Below are 20,756 nucleotides of genomic sequence, written 5' to 3'. Positions count from 1 at the left end.
TTTTAAATATGGTAAATGTACCCATCTCCACCAGCTTATTCCATACACACACAATGACCAAAAGCTTTGAGAAAGGGTTACCTTTGAAGGGCAGTGAGTAAATTTAAGGTGGAGATGGGTAGACTTTTAAGTAGTAACAGCTTGAAGGTTTATAGAGTGCAGGCAGGCAAGTGGAGCTGAGGCTGAGATGAGATCAGCCATGCTCTATCAAATGGCAGAGCAGCCTCAAGGGGCTGATTTGTCTATTCCTGGTCATAGTTCCTACATATACTCACTGAAACCTGTTCTTGTGGTTACGGACCCCTGGATCTGGCCAAAGTGCTCAGTGACAGAATAGGGCTGGACACTGCCCTGTGGGAATGGTTAGCTTTTCAATAGTTGAAAGTTCCCAGTCTGCCTCAAATTAACAAGGGAAGGGAAGGTGGCTCCAAAATCCCCACAATAGGGGAACCTAGCGTTTCATTTTGTGAAAATATGTGATTTCTCCAATAAGTGAGTGCTCAATCAAGCCAAAAAGATAATCTGCATACCAAAAAAATTAGTATATATATATATATATATATTCCAGTTCCAGTGTGGCGCTGTGCATGTAGGCTGTATGCCCCAACACTTAGTGGATCACATCAAATGGCACATCTCTTCAGTTGTTTGCAATTAGCAGAATATTATTCATACTTAACCAGAAGAGGGTCCTGTGGTGGAGCAGTAGTGTCCCTATGACTGAGGCAGGAGTCTTGGGTTCATGTTTAAACAGGTTGATTAGAAAATACCATACTTGACCAGTCCATGATTGCAAAACTTTGACTGCAGTGTCGTGGAAATTAAATCGACTCGACTCAAATGCTGGCAAGAGCAATGAAAAAGTTTATTTCAGACCTCTGCAATGGGACCCAATACATTGGCAAGACTCCTCATGTAAGGGACGCTTGACGGCTTTCACATCTTCCTTTTATACTATAACTCGCTTCTTCTTATCAACACCTGCAAGGTTAGGAGCCTGGAACATTTGAGTTCTTTTCCATTTATGGAGTTATGGAGTTGTTTTTCTCATTCCTTGACTGTTGAAATGGTAGTTTAACTGGCCTTGTAAGTCTGCTGTTAGGTCGATTTGCCTTTCCATTTTTCCTGTTTGTTTACAATACTTGCCCCGAGTTTCCGTCAGGCCTTACTTCTTTGTTTCCCTATGCCTTTATAGATTTCACAATAAATGTTAATTTTCCATTACATTTCCCCGCTTTTTGTCATTTTATGAAAATAATGACATAAAAATATACAGAGCCAGACACCTATATATCAAACTTCTTAGGGAGAACCAGGCCTTTCCTCAGACACCATCCACCTGTAACACAGCTTTCTGGTGGTATCATCATTGCTCTGGTGTGCCCTGGACATTGCCCATTTTCACACGTCACACACTTCAATGTTACGGTATAGTGGGATCCATGCAATCAGATCGTCCTGCTGTGGGGCCTCTGATCATTTTACCATTTGGTATCCAGCTTCACTCATAAGCAAGCGCCGTAGGCAGGTACACAGCAGGGTCCTATACAAAGCACTATCAGTATGACCAGTCCTACAACTAATAGAGCATGTAGGATCCAATATGGTCACATGTAAAGGTCCCCTTAGCACCCTTGGTTAAGATTACCGTCTGCGGCTGTATCCCAGACGAGTAGTCCTGCCAGAATGCTTACTAACAGTGTGAGCTGGGGCAGCCCCATATTTGTGTGAGGTGTCTAGCAACCTTACAAATCCCTGTGTATGTAAGTCCAATCTGGTTATTGGAGTTTCATTACTTGCACTTACTTGGTTCCGGTGTCGTCCAATGTCTCTTCAGGCCCAGCTACACGTTTACAATGGCTGGTGTATATCCACGTGGCTCTTTCGGCGATCTTAACAGCTGTCTGTGTGGTAAGGAGCACTTGAAATGGTCCCAGCCATCTCTTTGCCTTCCAGATTTTCCTCCTGAAGTCTTTCACTACTATCAGTCTCCAGCTTCTAGATCGTGCAGCTTCCCTTCTGCTGGTTGGGGTAGTGTGGCTTCACTTGATTCTGTATTTGAGACAAAAGTGTAGAGAGTTTTATACAGTAACATAACATCTCATCCTCACAGTGGTCTATTATTTGTCTTACTGTAGGCCTTGGGCCAATTCCTGTATTGGGCGGCCTACCAAACAAAATGTCAAACGGGCTAAGATTGGCTCCACCTCTCCTTCTAGATCTCATATACATTAGCTCGATTGGAAGTGCCTTTGTTCATGTCAGCCTTAGTTCATCACAACATTTTGTCAATTTATTTTTTAGGGTAGCAGTCTCTCTTTCCACTGCCCCACTGCTCGCTGAGTGGTAGGCACAGTGTTGAAACATGTTTATTCCCATAGCGCATTATTGACAAATGGTGTCCCATTGTCGCTACTAAGCCTTTCAGGGATGCCCCATCTCGGAATTATCTCAGTTAGCAAGGCCTTGGCTACTGCACTGGCATCCTGTTTAGACATGGAGAACGCTTCCACCCATTTGGAAAACATATCAACTATTACCAGACAATACCTTTTCCCTTCGCTGGGTGTTAGCTCAATAAAATCCATCTGTAAATGTTCAAAGGGTCTTTGGAGCTGGAGGTGTGCTGCCTGACTCATCTGTATTCCCCTCCCCACATTATTGGTGGCACAGATAAAACATCTTTCACAATATTTCTGGGAGTAGTTAGTAAATCCCTTCCTGATGAAGGGCTTTTGCCCGAAACATCGATTTCGCTGCTCGTTGGATGCTGCCTGAACTGCTGTGCTCTTCCAACAACACTGATCCAGAATCTGGTTTCCAGCATCTGCAGTCATTGTTTTTACCTAATCCCTTAGTGTGCCAGTGTGCCAAAATATTTTTGACACATGGTCCTTACCGTATGTTAGTTTGGCATAGAATGGGAATAATGATCACGGTAAACAGGGTTTACCATTGGGGCCACATCACACCCCTTCCCTCATGCTGCACCCTGCCCTTATCCATTTACACTTCTCCTCTGGCGTGGCCTGCGACTGTCACTCCCATATGTCTGCTGTTGGGGTACAAATTTTTGTCATACACATGTCAAACTGATCATTTGGCAGCTACTGGGCTACCGTTCTTGCTGCTGGGACTGCCTTCACATTGCCTTGAGAAATGGAGTTGTTATTTTTCGTGTGGGCTTCACATTGACACACAGCGATTGATTTGGGCAATAGGTCCTCTTCCAGGAGGTCAGAAATCAGGCCATGGTGTGTGATGGGCTTTCCAGTGGAGGTCAAGAAGCCCCTGTGTTTCCACAGGGTTCCAAAATCATGTACAACCCTGAATGCATTTCTGCTGTCAGTGTAAATATTCACTGTCCTTCTCTTAGCCAATTTACATGCCTCAGTCAAGGCAATCAGCTCCACTGCTTGCGCTGACAGATGAGAAGGGAGTGATCCCGCTTTTGACTACCTCGTAGGTAGTTACTACAGCATACCCAACACAATTCTGGCCTGTCACTCCACTCCTGAATGCTGACCCACCCACGAAAAACTCTATATCTGGATTCTGAAGTGGTGAATCCTGCAAATCTGATTTGGGGCTGTAAATTTCATTACTTACAGTGTTACAGTCATGTGGGTCTCCACATCCATGAACACCAACTAGCCACGACACGACCAGCTATCCTTAGTAGCCACACACGCAGATGACAAGCAACATGAATTCGACTGGGACAACACTACTATTGTAGGACAAGCCAAACAGAAAACAGCCAGGGAATTCCTAGAGGCATGGCACTCATCCACAGATTCAGTCAATAAGCACATCGACCTGGAACCAATATACCGGCCACTGCAACGGACAGCTGGAACTGACAACCGGAAGCGGCAGATTCAAATCACTACAAATGCCGGAGGAAAGATCACAGAAGCGCTTCACAGGAGGCTCCCAAGCAGTGAGGATGTCACCTAGACAGGGGACGAAACGTCTGCAACACAAATTCCCAGCTCGGCAAACAGAAACACAACAATGAGCACCCGAGCTACAAATCTTCTCACAAACTTTGAATTACTGCATAATCTCAAGTGTGCTAATAATAACATTAACAACTAATTTCAAACTAACTACTGGGTTTGTAATGTAATTCACTTAGACAAGAAGCTATATATATTCCGAAGCAAAGCTTGATCCTCTGCAAACACACCAAAAGAAACATATTCAGGCATTACATGCTTTTTCAATTAAACAAAAGGTTTGGGGATAACTGTCCCTGGTGCATTCTCCATAGCAACACCTTGAATTCTGAATCAAAACAAGAATTGCTGGAAAATCTCAGCAGGTCTGGCAGCACCTGTGGAGAGAACACCTTGAATTATTACAATTATCAACCAATCAGAACTCTTTTTTTTATCATGCATTATAAATTATCATTCCCCTTGAAATTTGAATCTGCCCTGATGAGTGCTTGATGAAAAGCTCCAACATCGTATCTCTTTTTACACCAGTACTCAACTTCTATACTACCAAGTTTACTCCCACATTCATTTGCGAGGTTTGGGTTTCACTGATAAGACTAGCATTTATAGCCCATTTCTGAATGCCCTCAAGAATTTGGAAAGTTGCCTTCTTCAGTCACTGCAATCCCTGGGGTATGGTTTGCCACACTGCTGGTAGGCAAGGTATCTTAGGGTTTCAACTGAGTGAAGGAACATCAGCATAATTCCAAGTCTATATGACACGTGTGGAGATGAAGTTGCTTGTGGTAATCTTTCTATGTTGTGGTTCTGTTCGCCGAGCTGGGAGTTTTTGTTGCAAACGTTTCGTCCCCTTTCTAGGTGACATCCTCAGTGCTTGGGAGCCTCCTGTGAAGCGCTTCTGTGCTGATTCCTCCGGCATTTATAGTGGTTTGAATCTGCTGCTTACGGTTGTCAGTTGCTGTCAGCTGCAGTGGCCGGTATATAGGGTCTAGGTCAATGTGTCTGTTGATAGAATTTGTGGATGAGTGCCATGCCTGTAGGAATTCGCTGGCTGTTCTCTGTTTGGCTTGCCCTATAATAGTGGTGTTGTCCCAATCGATTGGGACACCACTATTATAGAGCAAGCCAAAGAGAGAACAGCCAGGGAATTCCTAGAGGCATGGCACTCATCCACAAATTCTATCAACAGACACATTGACCTAGACCCTATATACCGGCCACTGCAGCTGACAGCAACTGACAACCGGAAGCGGCAGATTCAAACCACTATAAATGCCGGAGGAATCAGCACAGAAGCGCTTCACAGGAGGCTCCCAAGCACTGAGGATGTCACCTAGAAAGAGGACGAAATGTTTGCAACAAAAACTCCCAGCTCGGCGAACAGAACCACAACAACAAGCACCCGAGCTACAAATCTTCTCCCAAACTTTGAATCTTTCTATGTGATTACTGTCCTTGTTCATAGCTGCCCAACTCTGTTTCCTGGTCTTGTCTGTTCCTGCATGGCCTCATGAAATGACCCTAAGGTGTCCACAATTAGTGCCACCCTTTTCAACCACAAACAGTGTGCAATGCAGGGAATGTATAAGCATGCTGTATATATGTAATTCTTGTATGTTTTCTTTACTTTTTCATGTGGGTATCACTGCCAAAATCATAATCTATTACCCATCCCCTCATTGACTTTGATATGGTCTTACTGAGCTACCTTTAGGAAATGATACAAGTGGGAGAACAAAGTGTGCAGAAGACAGTGCAACATTGCAAAGGGACAGAGATAGTTTAAGTGAGTGGGCAAAGATCTTGCAGATGGAGTACAATTTTAATAAACGTGAAGTCATCCATTTTGGCAGAAATAACAGTAAAAAAGACTATTACTTGAATGGTAAAAAGTTGCAGCAAGCTGTTGTGAAGAGGGACCTGGGTATCTTTGTGCATGAATCACAGAAGGTTGGTCTGCATGTGCAACATGTAATTAAGAAGGCAAATAGAATTCTGTCCTTCATTGCTAAAGGGATTGAATTTAAAAGCAGAGAGGTAATGTTGCAGCTGTGTAGAGTGCAGATGAGGCCACACCTGGAGTACTGCTTGCAGTTTTTGTCTCCTTACTTGAGAAAGAATGTACTTGCACTAGAAGGGGTGTAGAGAAGGTTCACTAACTTGATTCCGGAGTTGAGGGGATTGGCTTATGAGGAGAGACTGATGGATTATATTCTTTGGAATTTAGAAGATTGAAGGAGGAGGGGGATCTTATAGAAACATACAAAATTGTAAAGAAAATAGATAAGATAGAAGAAGAGAGGATGTTTCCACTGGTAGGTGAAACTAGGACAAGAGGGCATAGCCCCAAAATTAGGGGGAGCAGTTTTAGGACTGAAAAAAGGAACTTCTCACCCAGAGGGTTGTGAATCTATGGAATTCCCTGCCCAATGAAGCGGTTGAGGCATCCTCAATAAATGCTTTTAAAGCTAAGATAGATTTTTTTTGAACAGTAAAGGAATTAAGGGATATGGTAAGAGGGCAGGTAAATGGAGCTAAGGCCACAAAAAGATCAACCAAGATTTTATTGAATTGCAGAGCAGGTTCGAAGGGCCAGATGGCCTTCTCCTACTCCTCATTCTTATGTTCTTTAGTAAACTGCTACAATCCATCTGGTTCAAATGTTCAGCAGTGGTTTGATACAACTGAGTACATAGATGTAGAATCACATGTAGGGCAGACCAGGTAAGGATGTGTTTGTGACAATTGATGTTTTCAAGGTTTCATTTTCTTTTAAGTTAATCAAATTTTAGTTTCACCAATGATCCAGATTATTAGCCTGTAGCCAATGACATTGTAGATATACATTTTCCATCTAGGTGAAAGTAAGGACCGCAAATGTTGGAGATTAGAATCGAGAGTGTGGTGCTGGAAAAGCACAGCAAGTCAGGCAGCATCTGAGGAGCAGGAAGATCGACGTTTTGGGCAAAAGCCCTTCATCGGGAATGAGGCAGGGAGCCTCGGGAGTGGAGAGATAACTGGGAGTGGGGTAGGGCTGGGGGATGGTAGCTGAGAGCGCAATAGGTGGATGGAGGAGGAGGGTAATGATATTAGGTCGGAGGGGAGGGTGGAGAGGACGGGTGGGAAGGAAGATGGACAGGTGAGACAGGTTATGAGGGCTGTGCTAAGCTGGAAGGTTGGAACTGGGATAAGGTGTGGGGAGGGGAAATGAGGAAATTGGTGAAATCCAATTTGATGCATGGAGTTGGAGTGTCCTGAGGCAGAAGGTGAGACATTCTTCCTCCAGGTGTTGGATTGTAAGGGTGTGGCGATGCAGGAGGCTCGGGACTTGCATATCCTTGGCAGAATTGGGGGGGAACAGTGTAGCGGAGACTGAATCAGGAGCAATGGATACAGTAAATGACGTGGGGAATTGCAGGTAAAACTTTGATGTTTGATACCACATAGTCTGTTTGTTTGATGGTTTGACTCTCAGCCCAAGAATTGTACAGGGCAGAAGGATGCAATTCAGCCCACTGGATCACCAAATATTCATCGAGGGTATCACCAATCTTCTGCCTTCTCCGTGTAACCGTGCATGGAATTCTTAGAAAAGGAACAACCCAGCCAGGGACCTGGGTTCAATTCCCGCCTCAGGCGACTGACTGTGTGGAGTTTGCACATTCTCCCCGTGTCTGCGTGGGTTTTCTCCGGGTGCTCCGGTTTCCTCCCACAGTCCAAAGATGTGCGGGTCAGGTGAATTGGCCATGCTAAATTGCCCGTAGTGTAAGGTAAGGGGTATGTGTAGGGGTATGGGTGGGTTGCGCTTCGGCGGGTCGGTGTGGACTTGTTGGGCCGAAGGGCCTGTTTCCACACTGTAAGTAATATAATCTAATTCTATTTTGCAAGCCTCAATCAATCCTGCATCCATCACCTGCTTTAGCGCACACTTTTAAAAAGGAGTTCCTTTCACATTTTCTTAAAAACAAGAACATAAAATGTCAGAGGAACTCGATACCATCCTGCGGTGAGAGAGTGTGAACATCTCAGCAAGGTGGTACTTGTGTATTGTGGAGAGGGAGATAACATTTTAGTAAGGTGGTACTTATATCTTGTGGAGACAGTAAACATCTTAGCAAAGTGGTACTTGTATCGTGCAGAGAGACAGAGAGAGAGAAAGTGAACATCTCAGTAAGATGGCACTTGTATCTTGTGCAGAACGAGATTGGAAATCTCAACAAGGTGGCCTTTCTGAGTTCATTGAAGCTGCGAAGGGGGCGGGGAAACGGGGCAGAGCCAGGCGAGTGCTGATTCGCTGACGCCGTGTCCGTCACACGCTAGGGGGTGGGGCGATGTTGTACGTACTGACGTCGTCACGGACCAGCTCGGTCCGTTCCTGCCAGGGCCTGTCCCTCACACAGGCTACTATGGCCGATTCTCGCGTGTCGGCGTTGTCCGTTTACCGGAACCTGGAGGCTGAGAACGGGCTCTGCAATCAGGTCAGTCAGTCAGTGCAATCGAGCGGCAGGACATGGTTTTGGAAAGGCCCCGAAGTTCTCGCTGCAGTCCCCTGTCCGCCGCGGCCCGGCGACGGTTGAAATGGACATGCGGCGGCTGCGGCCGTTAGGGGTCAGCTCGGGGTTACTGCTGGCTCCGCCCCCTGACGTAACGTTCGTGATGGTCTCCGAATCTCAGTGGCAGGAGTCACGTGGACAGTCCTATCTCCACGTGCCAGGCTGCTCTTTGCAGTAGCATTTTGGACCCAGAAGCTCACTCTAAAATAAAAACAATAGAGTACTGCGCATGCTGGCAATCTGAAACATACACGGAAGATGCTGTAGAAATTCAGCAGGTCTGGCAATATCAATGGAGAGAGAGGAACATTTAATAGTTTGAGTCTAGTATGACTCAATTGAAGTTCTGAAGGAGCAGGTTCAATGTTCAATATTCCATGTCTGCCTCCTCACGCACTTCAGGATTGCAAGAGGAGGCCACTTGGCTTTTGGAGTCAGCTTTGCTGTTCAGTAAGGGTGCAGTTGATATGGCTGTGTCTTTTCCTTGTCCAGCTTTCATCTCCTGGCCCAGCCTTGATTCCCTGGTAATAGACACAGTGAATCCCAACCTCCACCGAGGAAGGAAGTTTCACAGGCTAACAATTCTCTGAAAAAAACAAATTTGTCATTAAATTATTCTTAAACTATATTGCCCAGGTCTCGCTCCCCACAAGAGGAAGCATGCTCTTTATATCCACCCTTTCATGTGTTAAAGTAATAGTTTCTAACAATTATTATTGCAATATAGTTATTAATAACTAACTCAGTCTGCCATGTCTGTGTCATCTTTCCAAATTAGCAATGTAAATAATGCCATTTTCTGCTTTTTCCTTGTAATTCTGCACGTTCCATTTCAAATTTAGCTTCCCTTATCAATGATTTAATTGAACGTGTTTCTACTCAAACCTAAGGAAGTGCATTCCATATCTTAAGCACTCACACTACAGCAAAGTTTTTCCTTGTGCTGTTGATTCATTTCTCCTTTCTTTCTCATGTCTTTAACTATCTTTATCTTAAGTGCATCTATGTTGTTATCCTCTATGATATATGATAGGTTGCACAATTAGACCAGTTCAGGTAAAGGCGTTTCTCCTGGATTCCTGTTCTGAACCTCCCAAGTGGGTTAAAAGCTCTGGCAGCAATAGAAGAATGGCAGCTCACATGGCATTTCATTCAGTGCCCATTATCTCAGTAATGTACCATGTGTTCTATTTTTTTTCAGTGTGTTGAAGATGTGTTGTTGCAATATTTTGAGAGGCTTTTGGAATGTTTATTGCATGGATGGAACCCATTTCGTCCACCTTCTCTTCTGGGTCTTTGCAAGAGCGGTTCATGGAGTTCCACTCACCTGCCTTTTCCCTCTAGCTCTGTATAATTAGTATTTTAAGATAATTATCCAAAGCTTTTTTAAAAGGCACAATTGAATCTGCCTCCACTACACCATCAAGGTACGCATTCAACATCCTAGCCACTTGCCATGTTAAAGAAAATTCTTCATGTTGCCTTTGGTTTTTTGATCTTCACACTAAGTCATTGTCCTGTGCTTGTCCACCCTTCTGTCAATGAGAACAATATCTACTCTGTCCAGACTCCCCATAATTTTTGACGTCTCCTATTAAACGTCCTCCTTTATCCTTTAAAGAGAATTCTCCAAGTATCCTCAGTAAAGATCTGTAACCATTCCTATAAATCTTTGCTGCTGGAAGCAGAGTTAGTTGTTTCAAGATGAGACTTAGAATCACGGAATCATACAGCATAGAAACAGCATAATCCCAATGTTCCTCCAAATGTTTCTTATTCAGATAATTGTCTAAATTGTCTTTTAAACATTGTAACTGTACCTGCATCCACCACTCCCTCTGGAAATTCATTCTGTACACAAACCACTCTGTGCTTTAAAAAAAATTACCTCATTTTAAAAAAAATCTTTCTCCTCTCGCCTTAAAAATTTGCCATTCAGTTTTGAAGTCTCCCACACTAGGGAAAAGACACTTGCCTTGCCTTATCTATGAGCCTCATTATTTTTTAAACCTCTATAAGGTCACCTCTCATCTTTTTATGCCCCAGTGAGAAAAGCCCCAGCCTCTCCTTATCATTCAAACCTTCCATTCCTGGCAACTTCCTGTTATATCTCTTCTGAACCCTCTCCAGCTTAATAATATCTTCCTATGACAGGGCAACCAGAACTGGATACTGTACTCCAAAAGAGGCCTCAACAACATCCTGTACCATTTCAACATAACTTCTATACTCAAAGGTCTGAGACTTGGCTGTATTCTCGCAAGGAGATCCTATGCTGGATTGGCTGGCATCTCTGTTATCCCCTCTCCCTTCCGCTTTCTGATTTATAGACAATGTTTTTCTTATATTCTGCATAAAATGAATGCAAAATATTTATCTGGTGATTAATCGTGGGCAACTAGATTATAAGGGACACTTTGGGATTAGTTGGCTTCAAGATGCTATCACTAATTCTAAAAGATTTGAATTGAATTAGTTGTTGAGAAATGGGCTTAGTACTTGTAGAGTGGTGTGGACAGGTATAGTACAAGTTGTTAATGACTAACGAGGAGATACCTGGCTAACATGATTGAGTTTTTTGAGGCGGTAACGAGTCATGTCGATGTGGGTGGTGGATTTGATGTAGTCTATATGGATATTAGCAATGCCTTTGGTAAGGCATGGCAAATTGGTCACACAGATCACAAAAGCAAACACCCATGGGATTTGAGGTGAAGTAGCAAGGTGAATCTAAAATTAGTTCAGAGGTGGAAAGCAAAGGGGAGTGGTTGATGGGTATTTTTGAGTGGTTGGCTGGCCTCAGTGGGTTTCATGTTCGGTTTCAGCTCATTTGTACTTATAGCCTTTACAATGATTTGAACTTGAATACAGGAGTTCGATTGAGAAGCTTGCAAATGAAACATAATTTGGCTGTAGCCCGCTAGAAGATAGCAGTAGGCATGCCAAGCAGAACAATGACAAATAAGGTTAAATCTGGAGCAGTATGAGATAATGTTTGGTAAAGGCTAATAAGGCAAGAAAGTATTACAGTTGTAGGATGCTAAGAAGCATAGAGAAACAGATCATGGACTCCAAACTGATTGGACCCGAGAACTGGCTAGACCAGTAGGTAGGTTGTTCGTTGAGGCATACAAAATACTTGTTTATCCTAGTCGAGCTATTGAACACAAGAGTTGGAATGTTATGTGGACCACTGGTTAGATCACAGCTGGAGTACTGTGTGTAGTTCTAGTTGCTGCTCTATAAATGTAAAGTTGTTAGTTTCAGAGAACCATAGAACTGCTTTCTTATTGGAGAGAGATAGAAAGAGACATGACTGATGGTGAATTTAACCTGAGGGTCACCATGCCCCAGGTGTGGGGGTGAAGTCAAGAAACTAGGACTTTATTGTAACCTCAGCCAGTATGGAAATTGAATTTGTGCTGTTGGTATCACTTTGCATTGCAGATCAACTGACTAGTCAACTGAGCTAACTGACCCCCAACTTCACTATAGGAAAGGTGCAATTGCACTAGAGAGAATGCAGAAAAGTAGGTGGCATGGTGGCTCAATGGCTAGCACTGCTGCCTCACAGTGCCAGGGACTCTGGTTCGATTCTCACATTGGGCAACTGTCTGTGTGGAGTTTGCACATTCTCCCCGTACCTGCATGAGTTTCCTCTGGGTGCTCTGGTTTCCTCCCACAGTCTAAATATGTGAACATTAGGTGAATTGGCCATGCTAAATTGCCCATTGTTTTGAGGGATGTGTAGGTTAGGTGCATTAGTCTGGGGTAAATGTAGAGTAGTAGCGGAATGAGTCTGGGTAAGTTATTCTTTGGAGGATCGATGTGGAATTGTTCGGTTGAAGGATCTGTTTCCACACTGTAGGGATTCTAAGATTTCCAAGGATGCAATCTAGACTGGCGAATTTTATTGTAAGAGATGATTGTAGCATATATACCACTCCCTGCTATGACAGACAGACTGAAACTAACATTGACTGAGTTTCAAACTGACCATTTTGGTTGTCAAGCATTCATGATTTTATGCTAAATCATCCAAGTTTTGATATTGTCAAAAAAAAGTGTTGTTTGCTTTCTACTGCTTTACTAATGAGCGATTATTTCTTACAGACTGATGGACCTTCAAATAAGACAAATCAAGAAAAACAAAAACATTCACTACATTTATCCAGGAGGAGGAAGATAATGAAGAAGAAACGAAAATATTTAAAAGTTAAACTGGAATCCTCATTAGATATTCATGTTGTGAATAATGCCGAAATACTACATGGGATAAATGCCTGTGCCAGGAAGGACCCCATGGGTTCCCGTGCTAAAAGAAAAATTATCAGCAAGCGGGTGCGTAAAGTTAAAAGGATGAAGTTAAAGTCTAAGAAATTTGAAGTACTGTCCAATGATGTTCCAACAAACTGTTCTACAGTCAAGAGCACAACAACCTTCAAGAGGACATTTCCCACGAAACCTTTTGAAGTGAGTATTGCAAAATGGAGTTCATGGTCTCGCCTGCAAGCATTTGTTCACAAACTGTTCCTTTCTTATAATAGGGAGGTGCCTGTGTTGGACTGGGGTGGACAAAGTTAAAAATTCACCCAGTACCAGGTTATAGTCCAACAGGTTTATTTGGAAGTATTAGCTTTCAGAGTGCTGCTCCTTCATCGTGTAGCTGTGAAACAGGATCATAAGACACAGAATTTATAGAAAAAATTACATTGTCATGTAGCTAAAATGATATATTGAACAAGCCTAGATTGCTGTTAAGTCTTTTAGAATGGGTTGCAGGTTTCAATTTATTAATATGTAAATCCCAGAACTACCTTTAAGTCACATTCTCAAGATAACTAAAAGTTTTTTAAAAAAAGTGACATCTCAGCTCCAATAATGTGTGCGGTTGGAGTCTGTCTGTATCCCAGTCTTGAGTTAGACCGATTCTGTTTTTAACGTAGGAATTTATGAAAGGTTACATGCATTGATTGCCCGTAGACTGTGAGCTTTTTGATCAAAATAGAATGTATCTGCGAGTAAGTTCTGGGATTTATATATTAATGAACCGAAACCTGCAACCCATTCTAAAAGATGAAAGACTTAACAGCAATTTGGATTTGTTCAATATTTTATTTCAGCTCCATGACACTATAATGTGTTTTTTGATCCTGTTCCACAGCTATCTGATGAAGGATCAGCCCTCCAAAAGCTAGTACTTGCAAATAAACCTGTTGGACTGTAACCTGGTGTTGTGTGATTTTTAACCTTTCTTATAACTTATTGGCAATAAGTTGTTTAGATGTACAAATTGCAAACATTGAAGAAGAGCTATGAGATAACACAGCACCATTTAAAACTGAACAATGTCCAGGTTTCGAAGCATAAACTAAAGTAAATGTAAGGTTTTTCAGACTATTGGTTTAGTGTGAAATAATTTCTGTCATTTAAGTACAAAATAGTGGTGTTAACTATAACTAATGATGTTTTTGGAATATAAATTCAGTCATGCTGTTACAATTTTGTACAAGAAAGAAAACTTTACCAACTAAATCTTGACAGGTTAAATCTCAGGTATGAAAACAAGACAGTAGGTAATCCCACATCTCTGGAACACTGATACTGACACATATATCTTGCTATAGTTGTTGTCCAATATTTTTACCCTGGTCACATCCTAGAGGAATATAGTTGAAATGCACAAAATGGGCTTAGTTTTAAAATGCATTGCAATAATAGATAGCGATACAAACAAAACTGTCTTTAAACGCAGACCTTCTTAAAAGATTTAACCTGACTTGAGTAGACAGAGGTTATCTGCAAACTATAAAATCATTATATTTTTTGCATAGTATTTTTTTCACGTTTCTCCACTGTTGCTAGCAGTCCTGCCCAATATAGATAGCATATAACAGACACAAATCGCAAGAGAATATCACCAGTGATGCCTCTGCAAAATCCTGCAAACTCACTGGTAGGATAAATGCTCCAATATGATTGTCTCTTCTCAAGTTAGCATTTCTAATATGGACGCACTGTTACAGTCAGTCACCTGTGCTAGCTGGGCCACATCGTCTGCGAGTCTAACACACATCTTCCAAAGCAAGCTCTCTGTTTTGACCTTCAGAACACTAAATGGTTACCAACAGGGTAAGGAAATGCTTAAGGATGTTCTTAAAATCTCCCTGAAAGAGCACAATGTCCTCACCAACTTGTGGTTATCTCTTGTCCAAACTGGAGAAGCAACATCTATAGAGATGCCAACCAATTTGAATATTGCTGACTGATACAGGCGAAGACCAAGTACAAACATTGGAAGGCGAATGTGAATACTTGAGCATCTTACCCTGTCATCAAACACCACCTGCCCCACCTGCGGCAAGATGTGGAACCAAAGTTGGATCATTTAGTCAATTAGGACTCACAGCACCAGAGTGGAAGGAAGTCATCCACAACTACAAGGAACTGCCTAAGTAGAGAAGGACATAAAGTCCCCTCACTATTCTATTCTTTTAAATAAACACTTAAATAAGTTCATCAACCTGTCAAGGCACTGTGACCAAAACCCACATCAAACAATCAACCTGTGGAACTACAATTGAAATTAATTGAAATTAAATCAAAATATTGTTACTGGGTGATAATGTATCCTGGCACATGGTGCCCATTTGTCCCTCAAGGCCTGTATTGTATTGATGGACACCTCGTGCACCCTCCAAAAGGACATCCAAATGTGGATCTAACAACAGAAGAAGGGTACTATGACCGCCCCGCCCCCCCCCAACCTTCCGTGACTGGCTGCCCAGACCACTTGATGGCTACTTTGGCCAGGTACAGGAGCAACTCTTTCAAGAAACTAAATGGGATCTGCAAATAAAGGCATTCAATGTAAATGTGAAACACTGTTTCCTCCATACCATAAAAACTGCACGTGACCTGGAAGTCGGTGAACCTGCTTGAACATGTTATTACTTCCACTCCAGATCCAGGATGGAAAGAGAAAGTATCTGCTTTTTGAAAACCCTCTATTAACCCTGGTGCTGGAAGTTAGGACATTGAGTGGCAGACAAATGTGAGGGAGTGGAGACTGGTATGGCAGCTGCATGTAAAACAAACTCCTCCATGCTGTTTTGAAAAGCACCAAGGGAATTTCACTAAGCTGGCTCAAATTATAGTTGCTGGTCCTGGAGGTTATCCAGAGCCAGTGTCCAGTTCCAGAAGGATAGGGTCACTTCACTCAGCAGTTCTAGCTGGTTCGGGCTGCATACTGGACATTGGTGAGCACTCTAATGGCCAATTGTATTATCATCATCATCATCCAACCCACTTCTGCTTCATCTAACACATCCAGAGTCTGGTCAACTCAGCATTTTGAACCCCGTCTTCCAAAACCTCACTGGAGGGACCCATTGCTAAGCAGTGGCTCTGTTTACACCATCTGTCACTCCCTCAACGAGAGAACTGTAGGGCAAGCAACTACACCCCAAACCAAATAAAAGGCTGGCAATTCCGGAGGAAAAAGTCCAAGAACTCATCCATTGCATAAACACATGCTAATGGCTTTCCATTCCAGTAGAGATCAATGCCAATAGCACTGCTTAATGTGTATTAAATGCATTCACTATTTTGGGAAACCTCAGATTATCTGTCTGCAGTTGGTACCTCTTTAAGGCGGAATTGATATGACTTCTTGGTTGATAATTGTGGCAGAATGGTAAAGGTGATGAATTAGAAACCCAGTGGTGTGTTGGGTTTAATTCCTGATGACTATGATTGTCTCAAGGGAACAATTTTTTAAAGGGCTAATGTAGTGCAGTGGTAGTATCCCTACCCCAGGAGGCCTGGATTCATGTTCCACCTACTCTATAACATCTCTGAAACAGGCTGATTTAAAAAATGCCTAATGTGACTGCTGAATTGCTTGTCATTAGTGTCTAGTTACCACTTACACTAATGACCATTGATTGTAGCTGCAACAATGGCTGGAAAGAAAAGCAATGAGCTTCAACACAAAAGATTGAGCAAAGGAGGATGATGAGCAACCAAAGATGAACTAACTTGCAAAGACAGTGTGACCAACTTTACAATGGCATCGACATGTCGTGGAAAATGTGATCTCTTAATAGTTGACAAATTGTGCAGTATATGCTGAAATTTAGCATCTAAATAGAATTGTCAGAGTGATTGAGGGCATTTTGCTTTTAGAATACACTTGTAGGATTGCAAGCCATCATCAGCGACTTTTCTGGTTCTATGATGACTCCAGCCATTGGAAAATGTTTTTCATTTTCCTCGCGGCCCATACAGAGTGAGATATAGCCTGAGTAAGTATATAGTTTGGGAAATTTGGAGGGAATGTAGAATTTGTTGCAGGAGGAAGAGATGCTTTTTGCTTTTTTTTTCCCAATTGATAGTTTGTAAGCTTTTTAAAATGATAATTTGACGTCCATGATCAGGAGCCCAGCACAAAAGAGTTTCATCACCGGTAAACTGTAAATTCATTGGTGATAGTTACTAATTTGACTATTATAGGTTTCTTTCAGATTGAAGGTAAGTCAGAAGAAATATTTATAGACTGCAAACTAAAAGACCAGTATGAACTTTTAAAAAATCAATTAAGAACTAAGTAATCTAAAATAGAGGCACCAGATAATGTATTATAAATGCATGATGTTGGAGCTGGTGGATCCTATTGTGGTTCACAGTGACCACATCTGTAGCAAATGTTGGTTGCTTGAAAAGCTCTGGCTCAAGTTGATGAACTGGAGTCTGAGCATTGAACACTGCAACACACCAGGAAGAGTAGAATTGCCTGGATGCTGTGTTAGAGGAAACTCATACCCCTTAAGATTAACAACTTTGAGTATGGTCAGTAGTCAGGGACAGGAGCATATGACTCTGAGTGAGGCAGGTAGATGGATCCAGGTGTAGTGCTAAAGGAGCATCAGCCGTTGGGTTTCCTAACTGGTTTAAGGTTCTTGCTTCCTATGTGGATAGAGTGAGGGCTGTAGAGCGAATGAGCAAACTGACAATAGCACTGTGGTACAGTGAGCTACTAAAGAGGGAGAATGAAAAGAAATGTAGTTGTAATCGAGGATAAAACAGTCAGGGGAATAAACACGGTTCTCTGTGGCCAGGATTGAGAACCTGGAAAGCTGTCTAGCTGGTGCCTGGATTCAGGACATCCCAGTTGCAGAGGAAATTGGAGTGGGAGGGGAAAGATCCAGTTGTTGTGGTCCACGTAGATACCAATGATATAGGTAGAAAATGGAAAGGCCCTCACCAACTTTTGCAGATGCGCCATAAAAGGCATACAATCTGGGTGCATAATGGCCTGTTACGGTAACTGCTTTGCCCAGGACCATAAAAGACCATAGAAAGTTGTGTACGCGACCCAGATCATCATGGAAGTCAGCGTTCCTTCCATGGATTCCATTTACAGAAAAGCTGCCAACATCATCAAAGACCCATTCCACCTGGTAATGCTCTCTTCCAACCTCTTCCATCAAGCAGAAGACACAGAAGCTTGAACACTTGCACCAAAAAGTTCACAATCTCATTAATCTTGATCTTGCCTCATGCTGGATGGTGTAATGTGTATGCCTCACTCAGTCCAAGTTCCTTTCACTCTATAATCTGTATGTCCTTGCTTACTATGATCTGCCTATACTGCTCGCAAGCAAAGCTTTTCACTGTGCTTAGGTACGTGTGATAATAAAACAAATCGACTCGAGGTTCTGCTGAGAGAATATGAGCAGCTAGAGGCTAAATTAGAAAGCAGAATCAAAAAGGTAATAATCTTTGGATTGCTATCTGAACTGTGAGCAAATTTGCACAGGTCAACAAGATTAAAGAAGTAAAAGCATGGCTCAAAGGTTGGTATCAGAGAAACTGGTTCAAATTCAGGGAACTTGGCAGCAGTACTGGGGAAGGAGAGAACTGTTACAACTGGACAGGCTCCACCTGAATCATGCTGGGACCAGTATCTTGGCGAATCGTATAACTAGTGCTGTGGCTATGCCTTCATACTAAATAGTCGAGTAAAAAATGAGGTCTGCAGATGCTGGAGATCACAGCTGCAAATGTGTTGCTGGTCAAAGCACAGCAGGTTAGGCAGCATCTCAGGAATAGAGAATTCGACGTTTCGAGCATAAGCCCTTCATCAGGAATGTCCTGATGAAGGGCTTATGCTCGAAACGTCGAATTCTCTATTCCTGAGATGCTGCCTAACCTGCTGTGCTTTGACCAGCAACACATTTGCAGCTTCATACTAAATAGTTGAGCAGGGGTAGGGGGTGCGATTCAGTTGCATGGAAAAAGTAAAAGGCGGGGAGGGCTCTGCAGAGGTTATTAAAGTTACCAGAGCAAGAAATAAGACAGAGTGTATGGAAAGGGTCAGGAATCTAATTTAGGCACAGCAGATGAGGAGACACCTGTGAGAATGGGGACAGTCAACACAGGACTGAGGGTGTTATACTTGAATGCATGCAGTATATGAAACAAGGTAAATGAGCTTGTAGAGTAGATCAAAATTGGCAGGTACGATGTTGAGAGTGTCCGAGACGTGGCTGCAAGAGATCAGGGCTGGAAACTAAGTATCCAAGGATATACGTGCTAATGAAAGGACACAGAGGTGGGCAGTTTGGAGAGAGATTGGTATTGCTTGGTTCATAAGAAATTAAATCAAATCGATAGCAAGAACTAATAGAGTTGGAAGATATAGAATGTGTGGATAGAGTTGAGAAATTGCCAAGGAGAAAGACCCTGATGGGAGATATGGGACTCTGAGCAATCGGGATGTGGGACAGAAATTAAATCGGGTGATAGAAAAGATATGTAAGAAGACACTTTTACAATAACCTTAGGGGACTTCAATATACAGATAGACTGAGAACATCAGGTTGGTAGTGGATCTCAAGAAAATATATGTTTGGAATGTCTCCAAGATAGTTTTTTTTTGAAGCACTTTGTGGTATAGCCCGTCAGGGAGCAGACAATTCAGGATTTGGTGATGTGCAATGAGGAAGACTTGATTGGGGAGCTTAAGGTGAAGGAACCCCTCAAGAGCAGTGACCATAATATGATAAAATTCATTCTGCATTTTGAGAGGAGAAACTGGAATCGGATATAACAGTATTACAGGTGAATAAAGGTAACAACAAATACATGAAGGAAGGGATGGCCCGATTTGATTGGAAGGGAAGGCAAGGAGGGAAGACGGTGGAGCAGCAATGGCAAGAATTTCTGGGACTAAGCGGGGGCAGAGCAAACATTCATCCCAACGAAGAAGAAATATACTAAGAGGACAATAAGGCAATCATAGTTGAAAAGGGTGCTTAGAAACTGACTAAAAACAAAAGCAAAATCGTACGACATGGTGAAGGTAAGTAGGAAGCCACATGATTGAGAATTCTTTAAAAACTAGCAGAGGATAGCTTTTTTAAAAAAAAAGTAAGAAGAGGGGAAAAGCTGAAAAATGAAAGTAAGCTAGCTTGTAATACAAAGGAAGTTTGCGAGTTTTTTTATGGATCTAAAAGGTAAGAGTGGATGTTAGATCACTGGAAATGATGCTGGAGAAATAGGAATAAGAACAAATAAATGGCAGAGGAGCTGAATAGGTACTTTGCATCAGTTTTCATAATGGCAGGCACTGGGCAGCATCCCAGAATTTAGAGAGTTGGGGCAGAGGTGAAGGTAGTGGTTGTCACCAAGGAGAAGATGCTGGAGGAGCTGAAAGATCTGAAGGTGGATAAGTCACCTGGACCAGATGGACTACACCCTGGTGATCTGAAGGGGATAGCTGTGGAGATTGTAAGGTATTAGTGGAAATTTTCAGGCATCATTGGAATCAGGAAGGGTTCCAGAGGACTGGAAAATGATTAATAAAGCACCCCTGTTTAAGAAGGGAGAGAGGCAGAAGGTAACAAAACATAGGCCAGTTAGCCCAACCTTGGTTGTTGGTAAGATTTTAGAGTCCATTATTAAAGATGAAATCATGGAGTACTTGAAAGTGCACAGTAAAATAGGGCTTAGTCAACACGGCGTTGTCGAGGGTGGTCATGTTGAAAGATCTGTTGGAATTCTTTAAGGAGTTAACTAGCAAGTTAGGTACAGGACAGCCAGTGGGCGTCATCTACTCAGATTTCCGGAATGTCTTCGACATAGTGCAGTAAAGGAGACTGCTGATAAAGGTAAGACCCCTTTGAGTTCAGAGCAAGGTACTGGCATGAATAGAAGACTGGCTGACTGGCAGAAA

General features: G+C 42.5%; 1 protein-coding gene and 1 long non-coding RNA gene across 3 annotated transcripts in view; one reads left to right on the top strand and one right to left on the bottom strand.

Annotated features, from left to right (window-relative positions):
• Positions 1-844: 844 nt before the first annotated feature.
• Positions 845-8,561, bottom strand: LOC132819676 (uncharacterized). The gene is made up of 3 exons (XR_009645111.1): positions 8,310-8,561; positions 1,807-2,052; positions 845-1,187 (listed from the first exon to the last, which is right to left on the bottom strand). It is a non-coding gene; the product is annotated as an uncharacterized LOC132819676 (long non-coding RNA).
• riox1 (ribosomal oxygenase 1) overlaps positions 8,322-20,756 on the top strand; it is a 59,539-nt gene continuing 47,104 nt past the window's right edge. For both annotated transcript variants that reach the window (XM_060831316.1, XM_060831317.1), the window contains exons 1-2: positions 8,322-8,443; positions 12,632-12,991. In XM_060831316.1, the coding sequence (XP_060687299.1) occupies positions 8,372-8,443; positions 12,632-12,991 (432 nt within the window). In that variant the 5' untranslated portion in view covers positions 8,322-8,371. The remainder of the gene's footprint in view (positions 8,444-12,631; positions 12,992-20,756) is intronic.

Source organism: Hemiscyllium ocellatum, chromosome 10 (assembly GCF_020745735.1).
Source record: "Hemiscyllium ocellatum isolate sHemOce1 chromosome 10, sHemOce1.pat.X.cur, whole genome shotgun sequence".
Classification (NCBI taxonomy): Eukaryota; Metazoa; Chordata; class Chondrichthyes; order Orectolobiformes; family Hemiscylliidae; genus Hemiscyllium; species Hemiscyllium ocellatum.
This window is presented reverse-complemented; position numbering and strand designations above follow the sequence as displayed.